This window comes from Ammospiza caudacuta, chromosome 16 (assembly GCF_027887145.1).
Source record: "Ammospiza caudacuta isolate bAmmCau1 chromosome 16, bAmmCau1.pri, whole genome shotgun sequence".
NCBI lineage: Eukaryota > Metazoa > Chordata > Aves > Passeriformes > Passerellidae > Ammospiza > Ammospiza caudacuta.
Genome location: NC_080608.1, coordinates 13,305,647 through 13,326,214, shown reverse-complemented (window position 1 = coordinate 13,326,214; position 20,568 = coordinate 13,305,647). Strand labels below are relative to the sequence as shown.

The following is a 20,568-nucleotide window of genomic DNA, read 5'->3' as shown; positions in this document are numbered from 1 at the left end:
ACTGCACCACCCAGCCCTAATTGCCACACCAGAATCTGGCAGGAAGCATTTCAGACTAATGGCACAAGTACTCTCAGCAGGCTCAAGAAATGCAAGTGTTACCTCCTCCCCTCCAGCCTTTTCTTCCAACCAAATAATACAACACAGGATAAATTCCTGCATAAACATCTGGAATTCCTTAAATACTTTGTTACTGAGATGGTCTCTTGTTGGAAGTTAGCTCTTAGAGCAGAGGGGGTAAAATGATGTTTCAGCTTCCAAAACACATCTCACAGAAATCCTTTCTGTGCTTTAAAAACCAAAGCATCCTCTCTGTGTTCTCATTTAAATGGCACTGGAGCTAATTCTGTCCTCCCTCCCCGGGGTTCATAAAGCTGCAAATGTTTCAAACTATTGCCAAATATAAACTGTAGTGAAAGCAACAGGACAACCATCCATCAATCCTGCAGGAAAATCCGACTCTTTCTTAGACCTCTGCTTGACTATTGTTGCCACAGCCTATTTGAGAAAGTCACACCTCAGAGAGCTCTGACAGGTCACTGGCAGCAGGGCTGTGAAGGAGTTTGGTACTGGCTGGAGGCAGGCAGGTACCAGAAACAGAAGGCACTGTCCCTTCAATTAGTCATCCTTGAAAGGAACTGACACCTCCTCAAAGATGGAGGGCTGCCTTGGAAAGGGGTGCCCATGTTCCACAAATACACACCAGCAGCTCTCATTCACAAGAAGTATTTTTCACAGCCTTGCAGACTATGAAGTTAAATATAGTTATACAGGAGATAAAACCCTTAAAAGCTACTCAAAAACTGTATGTTAAAAAAAAATGTATGTATCTTTTCTGTATCACAAAGCCATTCCTCTCTGCAAGCTGATGCGATAGTTTACTCTTCTAGCAAGATGCAAATTATTTCATTTAATGAGAAGAATATGATTTCTGCTCTTTAATTAACAAAACCATATGACAAGGTTACTGCACAGTGCAGGACTCCAGAACAGAAAAAAGCCTCATACTAAACACTACAAATTGCCAACAATTCACTTGAGCCCTGTGGTCGGTTTGCTCTCTCTTTTACCCATTTACAGCGGGAGGGGAAAGCAGCAGGTGGGAATAATTTCAGCACCCCTGACTCACCTAGCAGAGGGGGCAGCCAGTTGACATTGGCCTCGCAGTGGGAGTCCAGGAAGGTGATGACGTCCCCGATGGCCACCGAGGCGCCCAGCATGCGGGTGCGGATCAGCCCCTCTCTCCTCTTGGTGCGCAGGATGCGCACGCGCGGGAACTGCGCCATGTAATCCTCCAGCCGCTTCTTCAGGTGCTCTGGGGGCAAAGCAGACATTGGCACGCTGCAAACAACAATTCCTTAAAATCCTGCTCTGGCTTCACCACAGGGAGATGGCTTTTGGAAGTGTGGACTCAACAGGTAACTGTGGTGGTGTTCGCAGGGGGTCTCAGGATGAGGGAAGAGATGAGAATGTTGACTCCATGTTTTCAAAAAGCTGATTTATTATTTTATGATACATATTATATTAAAACTATGTAGCCATGATGTTTTCTGAAAAATCCTTTCCTTAGGATTTTTCCTCCTGAGAAGCTGAGAGGCCTCAGGAACAAAATGTAAACAATGGTTATCTGCTGCTGTGGAATGCAACAGGTGCATTTGTGATTGGCCTCATGTGGTTGTTGCTAATTAATGGCCAATCACAAGCCGTTGTTATTCATTCTTTCTTTTGCTATTCTTAGCTAGCCTTCTGATGAAATCCTTTCTTCTATTCTTTTAGTGTAGTTTTAATATAATATATATCATAAAATAATAAATCAATCCTTCTGAAACATGGGGTCAGATCCCTGTCTCTTTCCTCATCCTCAGACCCCTGTGAACACTGTCACAAAACTATACTAAAAGAATAGAAGCAAGGATTTCATCAGAAGGCTAGCAAGGAATAGAAAGGAATGACAACAAAATCTTGTGACTGACCATAGAGTCCGAGCTAGCTGACTGTGATTGGCCATTAATTAGAAACAACCACATGAGACCAATCAAAGATGCAGCAGTTGCATTCCACAGCAGCAGATAATAATATTTTACATTTCGTTTCTGAGGCCTCTCAGAAGAGAGAAATTTTTCTCTTAGGAGAAAAATCCTAGCAAAAGGATTTTTCATAAAATATGTCTGCGAGAGGTAACAAATGCAGTAACAGGAAAAAGGAAATAAAACCTACTGCTTTTAAAGGTCAAAAAATAACTGCCTAAGCAAGACTTGTGCCTAAGCATCTTTTGAAGATGTTCCAAAATTATAGAAGCAATTAAACAGAGGGAGGCAAAAAAAAGGAACAAAAAGTATAGGATGAGAAAGAAAGAGGCAGAGGAAGAGAAAGAGGAATAAAAAGACAGCTGAGCCAGGATTCTTGGACACTTGTGGAAAACCACTGTAATTTAGAAAAGACACAGGGGAATTGGTTTTCAGAAGTAAACCACACTCAGAGCATTTAAGTTCTGTGTGGTTTCTTCAAAACGCACAACATAACAATCTACTCATGCATAAATAAAAAACAGAGAAAGCCTAGTCAGACACTCCTCGTGCAAGGCAGGCACAGCCACATTGTGTATGGGGATGGATTCCTCAAATGCTTATCAGAAATTTGCATTAAAATATGGAAATATTCACACAACTGAACACGGACTGGAGCCACATCTGAATTAACACAGTGGCAGTCACCGCGATTAACAAGAATTCAAACAGGAGAGCTGCAGAGAGAGATCACTGAGTGATCAAAACAATGGACAGCTTGTTCCAAAGTGGAGATAAAAAGTTTGGTCTGCATAACGAGCGAGGGGAACACAGCTGTCTTTACATCAAAGAGTGAAGCAGCAAAGAAAAACCTAAAAATAGGCTGAGCTGACGCTGGCCTCATCACTAATGGGTTGATCTTTCAGGCATCTGAAGTTTTGACAGCAAAGCCCATTCAGAGGGTGCCAGAGATTGTTCATTAATGCCCCACACCACCCACTGCAGTCAGTAACTGATGCAGGAAAGAAGCCTCACTAGACAAAACTTCTTATCTTACATCTAAGCAAGCAACCCTTAAAATCTCACACAACAAAACCTGACTAGAGGCAATCACTGAAATACAAATAACCCTGTGAGGGCATTTGCCCTCTGTAGGAACACATCCTCTCCACTCTACAGCACATCTTCCTCAGCTTCCAAAGGAGGCATCAAAGGCAGGGGCTGGAAAGGGCAGCAGCAGGAAAGTGTCCCTGATCAGGGCACCAGGGAGGCTGGGCATTGCAACAGCTCACTGAAAAGAGCAAAGGAGCACAAATTTAACCTAGTTCTGAGCTCTCCCCCTGGTGCTGACCTGGCAGCTGTGAGAATGGTCAGGAGCCCTGTGCTAACACACACTCTGTGCCTGCTCTTTGAAGCAGCCATCATGTGCCTTCCTTCAAACGCCACCCAAATACATCCCTTGCTTTTGAGGTATTCCCAGCAAGCTCTCTGTCCTGTTCAAAGCTTTGTTTAACGTTCCCCAGGATTTTATTTCACAGATCCACTTTAGTGTTTTGCCTGACAAGTGTAATTGTCTCACAATATCTACATAGGTTTCCCTCTCAATAGAGCCCTTAGGACTTCTTGATGTCGAGTGTGCTTTTCCCTCATCCTTTTCAGGTCTCTTCTGAATAGATCCTCTCAAGCAACCAGAAATTTTGTCCACTCAATTACAGATTTTTCAAATAAGGGCCTTCCACAGAGACTAGACATATTATTAGTGCAGCTGCCTTCCTCCTGAGGCAGTGGGTAGACTTAAAACGAGAAGAGAAAAAAATAAAAAAGAAAGAAAAGTTACCAGTGTTTAACATCAGAGCTCATCCCTTGCCATTGTTAGTTTGTCACAAAAGATTGTTTCATCACAGAGAACAAACAATCCTCACTTCAAGCATAAATCAGCTAAGCCCAAACCAGGATGCAGACTTTACTTAATGTACCCAAGACAAGATAAACACCAGAGTGGCTGCTGGTGCTCGTTATAATAAAGGAGGGAACTGTCACACAGACACTCTCAGGCTGATTTCCCTAACAACAGCCAGAGATTGATAATAGCAGAAGACACTTGGAAGATCAGACTGCACAATACTTACATTATTCAAGCCAAATCTACGAAGCACTGGAAAGTCTCAAAAAATCCACAGCTCCAAACCAATGGAAAATATAAAGAGCCTTTCTTCAGCTCTTTATTTTGATTAAAACGAGAAAAATGAGACTATGAGAGATCCCAGAGGTTTGTCTACCACATGTGTGTTCATCACTTCCATTTCAGCATCACCTGCCTTTCTGAACTGTTCTGGTTTGTGGTGCAATCTCATCTGAGGTGACACCGGGGGCAGCTGCAGTGACTCCTCCAGGGACACAGGCACAGCATGCTCAGCCTGCTACCAAACATGAGAATGTCCTGGGATCTGGTCTGACACAGCCAGAAGGTGAACACACAGTCACTGGACCTGGCCACATCAGCTGTGAGGATGATGATGGCTGCTCTGCTACACTGACTGAGGGCAGGGTGATTTTAGACAGGTATCTATTGATGAACAAGCAGCTCAAAATGGAGATTTCCCCATTTTTATAGTGTAACTGGGAAAGGAAGGCATAGGAACTATGGAGTTTTCTCAAGCAAGCACTCTGCAAAGACACAGCAGAAAGTCTAATCCACTGACTTCTCACTGCATTCCCAAAAGCTGGGTTTGCTTCTTCAGCACTTCACTGCATTTCCACAGCAAGAAAATACCAAAGCATTCCATGCTTGCAGAGAGGAGCCTGCTGTTTGCTGCACTGCTGAAGCGCCTCACACATCAGGAATCACGTCCCTGATGGTTGGGAGAACAAGGAAAAGCTGCAGGTGCTCCAGCAGCACCTGTGAGCTCACCCTGCTGCAGGGACACCTGCTCAGGGCTGTCCTGCAGGGTGATGCTCAGGTAAGCTGCTCCTCCCAGCTGCTGCAGAAAAATCCATCTTTGGTCACTGCGTTTTGTAAGATTAAGACTTCTCTATCATGCACTGCAAGCAGGCAGAGTTTATTGCATCTGCTTTGCCTGACTGAAGAGTCACAGACATCTGAGCAACCTCACAATACACAAAACTCAGTAAAATGTGGTTTTCAAAGGGATTTTTTTATTTCCTTACCCTTGTGCCATTTCTGCCACATGGCCCAAGTTCTATGCACCCAGACAGAAAATAGTGATTTCATTCTATTTCAAATATTGTCCCAATTAAGCAAAATTTGCTTTTAAAAGAAAATTAAAAAAAAACCAAACAAGTGCTGTTAACTGCTACAAAATTTAATGAAGCTCTAAAAAAAAAATATAATGGAATCTTGTCACACTGAGTAATTTTTATTACAAGGGCAATTTTCTTTAATGAAAGTTGTTAGGTGAACTAGACAGATTCCAATGGCTGTGCCTATGCTGGGCAAAGTAACACAGCCCTAAAATATAAATGAGAGTAAGATTATCTGCAGATTAAAAACTATTCTGGTAGTTTGTTAGCACACTTTGCAATAAAGTTGATGCACAGTGTATCCCAGTCAAGAACTGCTGCTTTCTTTACTTTGAGCTGTAAATAAAGCTGTGTGAAGACAGCAGAGAAGCTTTAACACTAGCCTGCTTTACAGAAGCATCCCTCAACTTTCCAAAATAAGGCATTTTTTTCCCATAGGTCAAATTTCTGTGGTGGTCTCACTGTACTTCTTCCTCCTGGCCTCATCCAAGCAGAGCTGCCCTCAGATCCCTCTAGTCATGGCAAGAACCTTCCAAGATTGGAATTCCTCCTATCCGGTTGACTTTTCATTCCAACATTGTACTCTGCCACATGAAGAGGCACCTAAGAAATTAAAAAAACAAGCATATGCAGAAACTGGGGGAAGACAGAAGAGTCCAAGGAGTTTTTTTTTTTTCTTTTTTTTTTTTTTAATAGCTTATAGTCCCTGTAACAGCTCTGCAGTATTTGGCAGGGAAGGGAGTGCCAATATTTGCCACAGAAAAAAAAAAATATTAGCCATGACCGAAACTATTAAAGTGATTTATGTCCTGTGAAAGAACTATGAGTGAAACACTTCTGTCCTGCCAGTGCAACATTTCTTGGTTCACATGATACCATCATTTGGTTTCTGAATTTTACACTGTGGAGCACATCTGCAGCTCCAGTGCCTTTTCCAGACGTGTATAATGAACCCAAACCAGAAGGAACAGCACTGCAGAAAAAGGAACATTCCCAGACACCTTCCCACATCACTCAGATGCCACGGATAGCACCGAAGGTCCCTCTGCCCTACAGGACCTGCTGAGGTGCTTTGCTTTAGTTTACACTCAGGATCTTGAAGCTGTGGAGATGGGAGAGCCACTGCCCTCTGAAAACCCAGGGAACCTCCCCCTCCCACTGCAGGGCACAGGAGGACAGGGCTGGAGGATCTGCAGAATTCCATTTTAGGCAGAAAAGGACCATTTCCCTTCTCTGCAGGTTATTCTGGCTGCTTTCCGACAGCAAAGCCTCAAGTGCCAGCATGCATCTGGCATTTGTTTACAGGTTACCCCAGCCTGCCATCCCCACCCTCCCACACACAGACATGCTTGTTGAAGATTACAAATGAATCCATTCATTTTTACTTGGCTACTTGGCCCCAACGTGCTGTTTAACAATTTAAGAACGAATTATACTTCTTCCTGAATCCATCATAATGTGCAAGCCAGGCCTCCCTGAAATAGAAGATTCTAAATCATTGGAATTAACTTCTCTCCCTGTTTTGGTGCAGATGAGTAATCCTTTGAAACAGCAAAATGTGCTGTTATCCAAACAGGCAGCACTTCCACTAGTTTTAATTTTCTTTCAATGTTTTCACGCTCTGATCACTGAAGTTGGTTGGGAGGATAATAAATTGATTTAACAAATTGTACTATGAGCACCAGTCTCGGTAATAGAAAACTGATTAGGCTGATCACAGCTTTCCAAGCTGAATCTCCTTACAAAGGGGAAAAAGCTTGAGAAGGGAGAGAATTAATATTTGTGGCTTCACTGATTACAGTTCTGGGGTGGACTCCAAAATGGGTGGGGGTCCAGTTTCCATCAGGGCCCATTCTGCATCAGTGCTGGGTCCCAGCACAACTTTAAAAACAAAATCTGAGGGGGGAAAGGGGTTTCTGTGCAGGGGACAATAGCTGAATGATAATATAGCATGACAATATAGCATGGTTTGGACTTAACAAAGATTAAAAGGGTTTGCTGAAAACCTTACTGGTTTTGTTCTCTTTCTAAATGGTTTCAAACCAAGCTTCTGTTTCAGGTTCAATAAAGTGCACAGAAGTGGAAGAATGGTGCCCAAGAAATAAGCCAGGTTGAGAGTTAGTGGGGAAAAGACCAGTGGTGTGAGCCTGGGCTGTGATAAACTCAGGTTCATAAATTTCTGCTGTCCTGCCATGCCATCAATTCACCCTTCAGTTTGCAAAGGGAACTTTCTCCACACTGCAGCAAACACCCCAACCCTGCTCAGGAATCCTTCAGGAGGTACCAGCACTGAATGCAGACACAAAGGTGTAATTTTAAAATGGGAAAATTCACACTTACTGGCATCAGTATATAAACACACTGAGACCCCAAGGAAAGTTCAGTAGGCTGCTATTCCAAGCAGGGAAATACACAGGGAGCAATCATCTCAGTGACACCACAACCTCTCAATCTCTCAGGAAAGTTTAATTTGTAAAAGAGTCTGTTCCAACTGCTGCTTTCGGAGGGAATCCAGAGAAATCCATTTACTTATCTTTCCTTCATGCTGTAAAGGTTTAAAGCTCCTGTTCCTTGGGAGCAGTGCACCCAACCTGTGGTGTGTGCATCACCTCTTAATTCCTGCACACTGACCTGGCTAACCCACAGGATCAGTTTTTCCCCCTTTGCCAGAACCCATCTCTCCCAGGGGAAACACTCAAGTCATTCTCATTAGTTTACTCTTCTCCCTTTCCATTTCATTAAATATGCATCAAGATTAAGGCACCCACTTAGGTTTTTTCCTCTTCTGTTGACTACATTTCATCTAAAGAGGGTATTTTGTGACTCTCAGTGATTTCCTGTTGATTGCTTTTAACCTCAGAGCTGCTGTGCTGGCACGCACTCACTGGAGAGATGCAGGTTTTGGCCTACACAGCCTCTGTAGCTGCAAAACAGGGAAGAATTCCTTGCAGTACACTTAATATTCAGCTCAAGTTTGGTGTAGCCATGGTGACTGGCAAGGAAGGGCATTACTGTCCCAAATTCCTGCCTTCAACCCAAGCAATCTCTGCACTCATCTTAAGGCCACACCAGTAGCTTTGTCTGCCCAGTTGTTTAACCAAAGGAATTCCTGCACTCTCAAAATCTTTAATTGCTTTGAACCTACACCATCAACTCCTTTTTGGGCACTGGAGAGACAAGGAGGGGTGCAAAAGCATCTCAGAATTTTGTTCCAAAGCCTCCTCTGTGCCCAGGGAGTGTTCCAGGACACAGCCACTGCTGGCAGTGATGTTCTGCATGGTGAATCATGACAGGAGCCTAAAGCCCAAGACCAACAGCAAGGCAAAACTTGCCAGCATCTGAAGAGATGCAGGCAGATGAAGTGTTAAGACAGTTCTTACTGAAACATTTTGGAACATATCAGAGTTGCAAGATTAAAGCCTTAAAAGTCACTGAGTTTTGCAGGGAAAAAAAAAAAAAGAAAAAAAGATGCCAAAACAAACCAGTCCTCAGAGGGTTGGCTTTGTACATGAATAGTGCTGAGAGAGGCAAAGAACTTCTTGGCCTCAAAGTATTTGCTCTGTGCAAATCATCAGAAAAGGAAATATTCCAGAAAGAGCACAAGGATTGACAGAGAAATCTGCTCCAGACTTTTGTCTTGTTAGAGAACAGTCCATTAGAGATGTAACCCACTTGAAAGTGGCTTTGATTTGGTAAGAATGCACCCTTTGGGTCCCACAGGCTCTGATCTCCAGTGTCTAAGTGAGGAAGAACAACTATGAAGCCTAAAATTAATACCAGAGAACTACAGGGTTTTTGCTCTGGGGTTGCAGCCAACTTTGAATATTAGAAAACTCACTGATAATCCTTCAGTCCTACAATGATGCTTGAACATTAATAAACATGAATGACAAAGCAGAAGGAGGTCTGTCCTGTAGTCTGTGTGTCAGAGAACAGAAAACAATGTATTTGGCAAATGAAAAAAATAGCAATACAGCTGCAGAGAGAACACACAGAAGTGACTTGCAGTAACAAACTCTGCCATGCCAAAAGTATAATTTACAAACTCACATTTTACTCTTCTTCTAGGCCTCTTCACCATCAGTTCCCAACACTCTGGTTTACTTTACTCACAAGAAATGCAGCTATCACAGTAAGTCAGTGACATCTGCTAGAAAGGCCAATAAATCTATTAAATCCTGAAGCACAAATCCAGGCCCATTCCAGCTGCACTGATACCAAAACTAAGCCATCTTGTGGGCAACACCATTCTCAAGTAACACATTAATTTTATCTGGATGACAGAGGACAGGGCAGGGCTGATAGCTGAAGGTCCCTGCTTTTAAATCTGGAGCTTTGGCTTCCCCTGCCCAGCAGAGTTAAATTATTGTGTTCCATCAGTGCACCCCTGATGTGGGGAACAGGCAGCACTGCTCCTCAGGAACTGATGCTACACTGACAGAACTGTGTGCCACTTCTTTACTAAGAGCATATAACTGCAATTAAAACTAGAGAAGGAATGTGGTTTGGTTTATCCACCTTTATTTTTCAGTTGAAGCAGCATTTAGCTTCCAATTTTGAAGAAGCTAAATGCTTTTTGAAGAGTGAAGAAGTTTCCACCTTTATCAAAGTCCCAGTGTGAAACAGCTGCTTTGTCAATACCACTCCAAATGCAGGTTTAAATAGCAGAAGCTATGATTACCAGTAATAGATATCATATATGGGCAGAGGGTGTTTGAATCACATTTCTAATTAACTTCTATAGAGAAGCAGCTGTAAAGCATTAAAATGCTGATTTGCACTGCAGCTGGCAGATATCTAGATTTTGGACTCCTAGCAGATGAGGACATGTACTTCAAGGTGAGGAGAATGAAATTAAAGCTGTTTTCCTGCAAAGCTCCTCTAACAGAAGCTACATGTGTAGGCTTTCTTAGTAGCAAGCAATGCACTGAGATTTACTTAATGAGCCGTAATGGAAACTCTGCTCCTCAATTATTTATTTTTTTTTTAACTTTAGACTGCCAGACATCCTTCACTACACAATAATTAGCTGAGAAAGAGGTCACAGTACACTCGACCTTTTAAAGCCACCTCATTTCCTTTCCAGAAGAATCTTTCAGCCACAGCAACTGATCTTACAGAAACAAATACAAGATGATGAAAAGTAAACTGGTTAATTTAGGCTGTCACAAACAAAGCTGCAGTAAACAACCACAACAGGCCCTCACACTTTTTAAAACACCAGAGAATAAACTTTTAATGGTCCCCAGGCATTGCCTAATGAACAGTGCAGGTTTTAGACATCCCTTTATAAAGGGAATACACGACTACAGACATTAAACACACATTAAAAATGGATACTCAAAGGAGGGAAAACATAAAATTGAATTTCATCCATATCTCACTCTGATCCAAAGCAGACTTTGTCACTGTTATCTGAAGTATCCCACACTCACAAGACACTGCCAGAAATGGAGAATAACAAATTACTCTCTTCTCATAAACAAAAATGGGACATTTGCACCAGCTTTTATTTTATTGCTCCCTTGGTGCTCACTATGGAAAGGAATGCTGGTGAGTTCACAAATTCACTCCTACACTCACATCCCTGCTCTGCTCTGCTCCCTGGCAGTCATGCTGCAGCTTGGGGCAGAAATGGCACATCTCTCCACCCAAGAAGAACCAATCTTCTCCCACTCACCCAAAGGGAGATCTGTCTGTCTGTTACTTCAAAGACATTTTTCATGAGTCTAAACAGATCTGCAATGAATTCTAACAAGGAAAAAAAAATCTTCTTTATTCTGCAACTTAATTTACAAAAATAATCTTTCTATCAGTTCTTTGGGACAATATTTACAACAACTTTTATGAGACCTTGAAAGCAACACTTAAAAGGTTGTGGAAAAGCACACTTGGCCCAAAAGAGCTTGGGTTTTTCTTCTTTTCTCCATACTTTCTGGTAAGAAGCTTTAAGATGAAAATATTGATAATTCAGCAAGAAAGGCTGTCATCACTTTGTCCTAAGCACAGTCACTCCATACTGAGATGTACTAACCAGATGCACTTCAGTGCATTTAAGAGAAAAAAAAAAATACTTTTACAGTGCATGTGCCTGAAGATGAAAAGATAATCTCTTTAGCTGCATAAATCTCTTACTGTTCCATTTAAAGATCAAAAAGAATTCAAGTATTAAACCTTTTTCTATTTCAGATACTCAGAACATGATTTCTTTCAATTAAGGCCTGGCAGATGTGGTTAATGGAACAGAGCTGTATTTGTTATATACCTGCTGCTGCACCAAATGACACATTAATCACCCCTGGCCTTCTCCCTCACTGCACTCCTCAGTGACTTCTGCCCTCCAGACCAAATTATGCTGCTCATGGTTCAGCCAAGTTCCCTCACTCCCATTTGGTTTTCCATTCAGATTATCCCACACCTCCAGAATTACCTGTACTGCAATATAAAGAGAGGTTTAAAATGTCACAGGGATTTATCTGTCAAGGGAAAAGGAAGGATTTGGTTGTGTCTCCCCTCTGATAGGGAATGAATTGAAATAAAAATTTAAATGGTTGAGTGTATCAATAGAATAGACTCCTAAAAAAAGTTTTCACAAATTAAGATGAGGTGCAAGGTAACAGAGTAGTGTTGGAAGATGAACTGTAGTCCAAAATCTCCGTAATGACCACCCAGGGGAAAATGAGTTCCCATACACATTCCTCAGAACAAAATTGTCTCCTTGAAATCCACTGCAGCCAAGAATGCATTTACAGAGCCACTCCCTAAACCAGGCTGCGTTTGATGTAAAGACCAGAGGGTTCACTTTGCAAATGTCATTGTCACCTTGGGTCAGACACACTCAAACACTTGGGTTTGTCATTGTCACCTTGGGTCAGACACACTCAAACACTTGGGCCCAAAGCTTTGTTGCCTCCCATTGCCAGGTGCAGATTCTGCCTGGCTGCTCTGAGAGGGATGCTCAGATTTCACATCTTGCCACGGACAGACATGCAACACCCTGGGCACAGGGCCCAGCTGGGTTACCACTTCCAGAACAATCCTGATGTTTGGAGACTGCAGTATTTTCAGTGCTGCCACATCCAGCTTGATTGTTGTACCAACAGAGTGCTTTGCATGTAACTCATGCTTTGGAGATGACTGATGCTGCAGTTCTCCTCTTCAACAAGGGACAACATTTGTTCTAAAACACTGTCATTTCTACCAAAGTAATCTTAAAAACAAGTAAGAACAGGCTGTCACTCAATATGCAAATAAATGAATGCTGAAACGTGAGTTTTATGGGGAATTCAAGCACTTTGCCACAATCACTGATTTCTGTCAAGCTCAGCCATAAAATAAGATAAACCCTGTGTGGTGTGTAGCCTTTTCTCTGAGCACACAGCCAGCCCCAAGTACACCACAAGATGTTTCTTTTAATGACATTCAGCAATTAAGTCACAGCCTCCTGCACACAGTAAGCTTCAAATGTCTTGAATAATTTTTAAATTTCCATTGCTGCAAAGGGTGAAAAGGCAAAAATCCTACCATGCCTGACATTAAGGGAAAGGCTGAAAAATCCATGATATCAGTTTGCTCCAGAAGCACATAAATGCAAACAATTAGTTTGTTTTAGAGGTATTATTTTGCAGGTGTTTCCTAGATAAGTTATGGGAGCTCTGCAGAAAAGGACCTGTGAGTCCTTGGGCACAAACTGAAGCACAGGAAGTGCTGGTTAAGCATAAGGTATTTTTTAATTACTTTTTTTTTTTTTTTAAACTAGGTCACTGACAGAGTGACTGAACAGCAGAACAGGTTCCCCAGGGACATCAGGGATTCTCAATCCTTGGGGATTTTCAAAATTTGAGTGAATAATAAGATCTGCAGAAACCTGCTGTAGCTGAGCAGAGGGGCTGGGTTAGATGATCTCCAGATTTCCTTTCCAAACTCAGCTATTTGTGATTCTGCACCTGTTCCAGTCCCACCTGCACCTGTAAGAGACCTCACCTCCAAAACAGAGGAGTTTGCCTTCTGCCTTTCAGCAGGAGTATTTGATGTTCCACTGCTGTGCTGGGCTACCAAATAGGTGAAAAGCAAAGAACATTGTGATAAGCATCCTACAAAGGGATGTGCCATCCCTGCTCCCCCAGCTCAGGGCTGATCATTTATTGCTGACACAGAGAACAGCTTTACATCTGTTCATGCAGACACAGACACAGATTTTACAGCAGAGGTGTCCACAAGGAATGAGGTGGAGACCAACAGTTCATTTAGTACAGGACAGACACTAGAGCTGAACAGCTCCATTTCTCAGCACAGCAATTCAGCTGCAGGCCCAGGGGCTGAAGCAGACCCTGAAGAACCATGAACTGCCTGCCTGTGACTTGTTCCCAGCTATCAATAACAAAATGCCACCAGAGCTGATAGAAAAACCTGCAGTGTTACAAACTGACCTGCAATTCCACTTCAGCTCTCCTCCTCCCATTTCTGTGATAAAATACAACCAAATTCCCACTCAGCAGCATGGTAATTAGATATTCAAAAAGCAAACAAATTTCACATGACAGTCCCCAGGAGAAAACTGATATACATGGAAAAAACATTTTAGTTTACTTAGGGCCATTCTGGTAACAACAGGCTTGGGGGGATGTAATTAGTATCCTGCAAGCCAGCATATGAAAAGGTTTAATTTAACCTACCAGACTGAAAGAATAGCTATAGAAATTAAAAGTGAAGCCACAAATCCACACAGGACTGCCACAGCTAGGAGTTTTTATAATCAGGAATTGTAGAGTGGTTATTCACATGTGTTGCATTCAGAATTCTGCTTATCCAGAAGGGGAGGCATTATTTTGGACCACCCTGGAGAAGCTGGGGTTCATCAAACCCTGGAGGTCAGCCTGTGGCTCTGGCAGTTCTCTGTTCCATGCAGGAAGAAGCAGCCAGTGCTGGGCAGGTTAATTCTTACTCTCCAACAACAGTTTGCTGAATTGGTGCCTCCCTCTTCAATATATTGAACTATTATACCATATATTCAACTTATTATACTATTATATATTCAACTATTTTCTTCTGCACAGAAAATACCGACAAGTGTTCTGAACTGGGGAGAAAGTTCTTACATCACTCTCAATCAAGTTTGTGGGGAAAAGAAAAGCATTATAGCAGTCTTAATGCAGTGCTACACTGACAGCAGAGATTACCAGTAGAGAAGGTAAAAACCAGCCTTGCAATATTCCCTCTGCTGTGACCAATGGCACATGATGGAAAGCAGCTCCTTTTAAATCAACCCAACCTACCAAAAACCCCAGAGAGGAAGATTTGAGTGTCAGAAGGAGCTGCTGGAGGTGACAAAAACTGCAGCTCAAGGCAAAGGGATGGAGCCACCACACCCATGGACAGGCAGCCTTTCCCACAGCACTCTGCCTGACACAGAATCCTGCACAAAATTTGGGTGAGGTAAGGCTCTAGGCTTTTTTTAGATTTGGACCATTTGCATTATACTGCAGGCATACAAAAAACCCCACACCATTCCAGACAGCAAGTTGTTCCAGCACATTTTGACTTTCCAAGTAGAAAGCAAAGGAAACATTTAAAAAACATGTCTTGTAAAGCTTTTGCTGCTCCCTGTTAAGATTTGCTGTCATCAGGACAGCATTTTTTGGATGAAAAATGTTTATTGCTAAAGGTCACAGAGTTGTCTCTTTCGAACAAATTAAGAAATAAATGGCTGCTGACACTTCCAGAATATGATTCATCTGTCCAGGAGCTCCAATAATGCACAGCCACAGCTGCCCCTCAGGTGTGCTGCAGGCCACAGCAGCCACCAACTAACCCAGAAATCTGTCTTCACTCTCCTGCCACTCTGTTAGCCAACTTCTCAGCCCTCTGCATAGACACACCAAAAATTCCTTACACTCAAGCTTAAAACCAGATGAAAAACACATGAAAATAACATCTGTCAGGAAAAACACTGCTTTCAGTAGCCAGGTTTCCACACTTACTTTTTCCATTATTACCAAAGTCCCCTTTCCTTCATGTGCAGCAAAGAATCTCCATGTATGAGACACGGGGATGAAAGAGGCTGATGGATCAGCACCAACATTCCCAGAAAGCAGTGAAACAGCAGAATAAGAGAGAAATATTCCAGCACCTCAAGGGCAGCAAAGCCCAGCACATTTAACCCCAGCACAGGTCAGCACACAAGAAATGCTGGCAGGAGGGAGACAGAGAGAATCTCCTTGCCAGGGAAGGTCAAGCTATTGAAGAATATTCTTTAAAGAGTTATTAAAGTTCTGGAGGTCTGTTTAGACAACCCTCGAGTGAAAGGCCAGCATGAGGTACAGCAGAGATATCCAATGTTTTATCCTGTCAGAGTAACATCTCCACAAAAAATTTAATAATAGATTTTTATTGAGTGATTATCCTTTCCATCCTTGGCTCTTCACTGGAGTTTATGGTGACTATTTACTGATCTCTTCAGGGAAGGAGATGACATTTACTGTTCCTCCTATGCCCCTCTGATCTCAGCCATGGCCTCTGCTGTCACTGCATCCAACAGCGATTCTGTAACTTTAAAAGATGCTGCTACAAATTTAGGGGGCTGTTATTTCAAACAGAAGCACAGAATTCTTGAGGACAATACAGAATGCTTTGCAGACAATGCAGAGGACCAATCATTTAAGATTTGCAAAGAAAAATCAAGAAATTTCTTCTCATTCTTTTTACTGCTCTCCAGTTCTGTGGCACAGCTGTGATGATCATCAGCTTGGACATGGAGCTCTTATTATCTTCCCAATTTAATAATAAGAAACAGATAACCACAGCAGTTGCCTAACAGTCCAAATATAAAAATGTGCTCTTTTCAAACATATAAGATACAAGTAAAAGTTTTCCTGGAACTTCTGCTCCTTCATGCATTTCAGTTTGATGCATTAAATGATCAATTCTCAGTTACTGGGCTGAAGTGTTTGTTGTTTAGGGTTTTGTTTTGGTTTTGTTTTTTTCTTTTTTTTTAACAATGGATAAATTACAACCAGAAGTTTGTAGGCATCATCCTTTCAAGTCAAGATCATGTAATTAGGATTTAAGAGCCCCCTAAGACTAAGGATCTATTTAAGCCCATTGAGGGATGTGCAAGCCAACCTCAGTGTGAGTAAGGAAGAAAAGTGCAGATACAGAACTGACAGCACTGAAGGAAAGATGTTTCATCCTAACCAGCAATTGTCCCAGTGTGCAGAAATCAACGCTGCTAGCAGGAAAATACTGGTTTAAAAAAAAAAAAAACAAACAAGAAAAATCCACCCCAAAGAGAAACCCCACACCAGTTTTTATTAACATACTCTCTTTGCACGAGTGTTATTCTCTTCCCTTGACAATTTAGCCTACTGTCCAGCATCTGGAGTCTTTTATATCCATTTATAAATAGATGCTGCACACAAATGAATCCCAGCTACTCCTTGCAACCTTTGCATGAAAGATGGATGACCAAGGGAGGAGAGTTTTTGTCTTATCAGAGGCAGGTGGGATAGAGAAGAGTGAGATGGACAAACAGCACAGGTACAGATTGAGGCTCTCTTTCACGTGGTTAGGGCACATCTATAGAACAAGGAAAACAGACCCACAGGAAACTAAATTTCATTCCTTCCACTTCTCTGAAAAGAAATCCATTTGTACAATTCACTTGTGGTTACAGCATGAGCTTGTCTAATTTGCTTCTAGACTGAGTAGCAATAAAAAGACCTTGTAAGGAAGGTGGGTTTTCCTTCTCCCCACCTTAGCCTGAAAATTCTCCAAAGAAATACTTGTATCATGTAACATTGATTTGTTCAATGCAGCATGCCTTGCTTGCAAACTAATGAGAGAAGAACTTCAGGCCAAGCACTACAGCTGTTTGGAAGCCAAAATAGGGCAGAACACCAAATATCCACAAGCTTGTTTCCAAACTCATTTAGGAGCTTCCTAGATGTCAGGTTTCTGGAGATGTATCCTGTACAGAAAGCTCTTTTGCCTCACTTGAGTAACATCAGTGGCTTGAACTCTGCAGCTCATAAAGCTAAATAGTAACTTTAAAGGAGAAAACTGAGTTACTAGATCTGACCATAACCCCTCAAGGTCACTGTGCCCTCTTCAACACCAGTCAGAGGACTTCCCATGGGATTTCTGCACCTATGCAACATCTACAGGACAGGGGCATTGATTCCTCCTTCCCTTGCCTTTTCCATCACAGCAGGAGTACAAAACACAAGGAAAAGTGCAGCTTAATTTGCATCAGGCACCATTTAAATGGCAATCCTGTGTGGATTTGTGGCTCAGAGAAAAAGATCTCAGCAACTACATGCACACATTGGTGCTGCAATGCCAAGTGGCTGTTCCATTTGTGGTGATGTGTGTGCCAGTGACTCCACACCTCTGCAGACTGCAACCCAACCCAAAGTAACTACTCCAGGCAATGCAGTACAGAATATTGAGGGAAGTTCCGAGCAAGGGAGAGAAAAGGTTTGGATGCTGCACATTTACTTTTCAGGAGCACAAAATTCATGAGAAAGGCAAGCCAAGTCATAGGCAGTCCCAGATGGAAACCTTTTATCAAGGATTCTTTTACATGTTCTGCATCAAGAAAGGAAAAATAAAGTAGAATGTAAGGAGTGAGCTATTCCCACCTTCCCACCTCTTGGCTTTTTTTTTTTTGTTATTTCAAGAGTCAACATTTAACATTTTACATTAAGGGCTACACAGGCCCTTAGCTGAATATTAAAACCAGCTTCTCTGCCTTTTGATACTGCCCAGAACACAGGACAGCCCATGCCAGCAGCAGCTACACCAGCACACCCTGAATTTGTACCATGAATTTTCTGCTTTCAAATGCACCGGAGCAAGATTGCCCTGAGCTCTGCTGCTGGCAAGTAAAACCCCTCAGGTCAAGACACACGTATTTACAAGTGCACTGGCCCCTTAGGCAGGGATGGGGATGTCACATGAAGCCACCCTACCTCTGTCACTGAAGTCATCCACCAGCACGATCTCTGCCACCAGCTCGGGCGGGGAGCGGTTCAGGACGCTGTGCACCGTCCGCAGCAGCGAGGACCAGCCCTCGTTGTGGAAGGGGATTATCACACTGGTGTTGGGCAGCTTCTCCAGGTACAGCTTGTTCTTGCAGCTGGACACAGAGAGAACAAGTCAAAAGGTGCTGCCAGAACGCACCAGGCACACCAAAAAACACCCGAAACACACCAGCGCTTCCGTATTAATTACCAGCAAGCAGCTTAGTAAATTCAGTAAACTTCTTTAGTCCTCGAAATGATGCAGAGTGCATTAGTTTTCTTGATTTTGAAAAAGGGGTAACAAACTGTTGTGGAATGGGATTATCACACTGGTGTTGGGCAGCTTCTCCAGGTACAGCTTGTTCTTGCAGCTGGACACACACAGGGCAAGTCAAAAGGTGCTGCCAGAACACACCAGACACACCAAAACACACCAGCACGTCCATATTAATTACCAGTAAGCAACTTAGTAAAGTAAATTTAGTAAACTTCTTTATTCCTCAAAATGACGCAGAGCGCATTAATTTTCTTGATTTTGAAACAGGGCTAACAAACTCTTGCCTTGTACGGTTGGTTTCAAGGTAGCTTCATTAATAAAATTCTGCAGTATGAAGTGCAGTGTTTACTTTCCTGCAGGTGTGGCCATAAGTGGACTTTACACCTGGTTAAACAGGTAACCTCTAAGGCCACACAGTGACCCAAGGTAGTTCAAAACCACTCAGTAGCTTTTCATTAGGGGCCAAAAATTGTATTCCATCCCTGGAGCCCCCCGTGTCCAGAACAAACCAGCGTGTGCTGTGTGAATGGAGGTGTGTGGGGGTACCATGGACAAGCTGCCCTGTGCCCAGGAGCAGGGCAGGGAGGTGCCACTGTGCTCCCTGTCCCTTGCACAGCCCCCAGGCTGTCACTCTGCCCTGGGGGCTGTCACTGTGCACAATCCCATGCACACAGGCAGCAATTCCCTGCCCTGGCCCCCAGAAGGACAGACAGAAATGAGAGCAGCTCTGGCAGCTTTATCCTGGTACCTTTCCCAGGGCACAGAGAAGGATGTACCTATGTTATACAAGCTCAACACATCTATGCCTACAGGAAGTTACCCTGGTGCCTGTGTGAGAGGACAGTGACTTATTCTGGGTGTAATGAATTGTCCTGGGGTGCTGCCAAGAGCCTGCAGGCTGTGGCTGCAATGCACAGATGCAAGATGCAAACTGAAGCTGCAGGGATTGCTTTCATCCAGCCCTTGGCATCGCCACCCTAACCTTCTTCCAACAGCTACTAGCTACAGTTCTGCTCCAATATGAACCAAGAGCCCTTGAATTGTTTCTAACTCTTCTTACACTGGAATCCTCATTTTCTGGCTAACTTAAACAAGTGGAAAACTTTAGCTATTAAGTTTAACCATTAAGCATGGAGAGAAATTGCTTCCCTCCAGCTACTGTATCTACAATTGCTTTACAAGACCTGCAAAATTAGTATTTAATATTAAAAACCCTAGAGGAGCCTAAAGGAACTGTTATCAGGGGAAGACATGACTGTTGAAACAAACAATTGTATGTGTGCACCAGGCAGATCCAGTACATGCTGTGCCCAGGCTCCCTGAGTCCCACAATTAACAGAAAGCAGACACACTGGTTGGTATATCTAAATCCACACAAACCATCTCACACATCAGCTGCTTCTGTGCCCTTCCCCAGCCAGGACAGCCACTGGGGAGAAGCCCAGGTGTGGCCCCAAAGCTCAGGGCAAGGCAGATGATGCATTTTCCCCCAGCACACCTTCTCCTCACACTCCTCACTGCATGTAAGGGGCTCTAAACCACAGCTCCCTTCTTTCTGCAATACTCTTTATGGACTTATAACTCTATGGCTGGGTCTCAGCCTAACTTTGTTACAAACTGCCCTCCTCAACCTCTCCAGTAACACAAACCACACCATTTCATGTATGTATTTTTAATGGGTACAGAGAATGCACAGCAGATCCTTCCAGTTGTGAATTCTTCTCTGCACATCCCCATTATAGGAAACCCTGCTGCCTGCCCAGCTAATCCCAGCACCCTTTGGGCACTGTGCTGTTTATCCACTCCTTGAGACCCCCACAATTACAGTTTGCTGTGCTGGGGGAAAGGATTTGTCAGGCAACAAGCAAACCACTGCAGCAGCACATTAATCACAGATTAAGTTGTCCCAGACGCTTCACTTGTTAATTTTATCTGAGGCTGGAGTTAGACGTTTCAAAAAATTGTAATTTTCAAAAAATTGTAAATTAAAAAAAAAAATTAATAA

The 20,568-nt window shown here is 42.9% G+C and overlaps 1 protein-coding gene across 1 annotated transcript in view; it reads right to left on the bottom strand.

The window, feature by feature from the left end:
• Positions 1-20,568, bottom strand: part of GALNT10 (polypeptide N-acetylgalactosaminyltransferase 10) — an 81,527-nt gene that overhangs the window by 21,456 nt on the left and 39,503 nt on the right. The window contains exons 4-5 of the mRNA XM_058815302.1: positions 18,236-18,402; positions 1,130-1,315 (exon numbers count right to left, since the gene is read on the bottom strand). Of these exons, the coding sequence (XP_058671285.1) occupies positions 1,130-1,315; positions 18,236-18,402 (353 nt within the window). The remainder of the gene's footprint in view (positions 1-1,129; positions 1,316-18,235; positions 18,403-20,568) is intronic.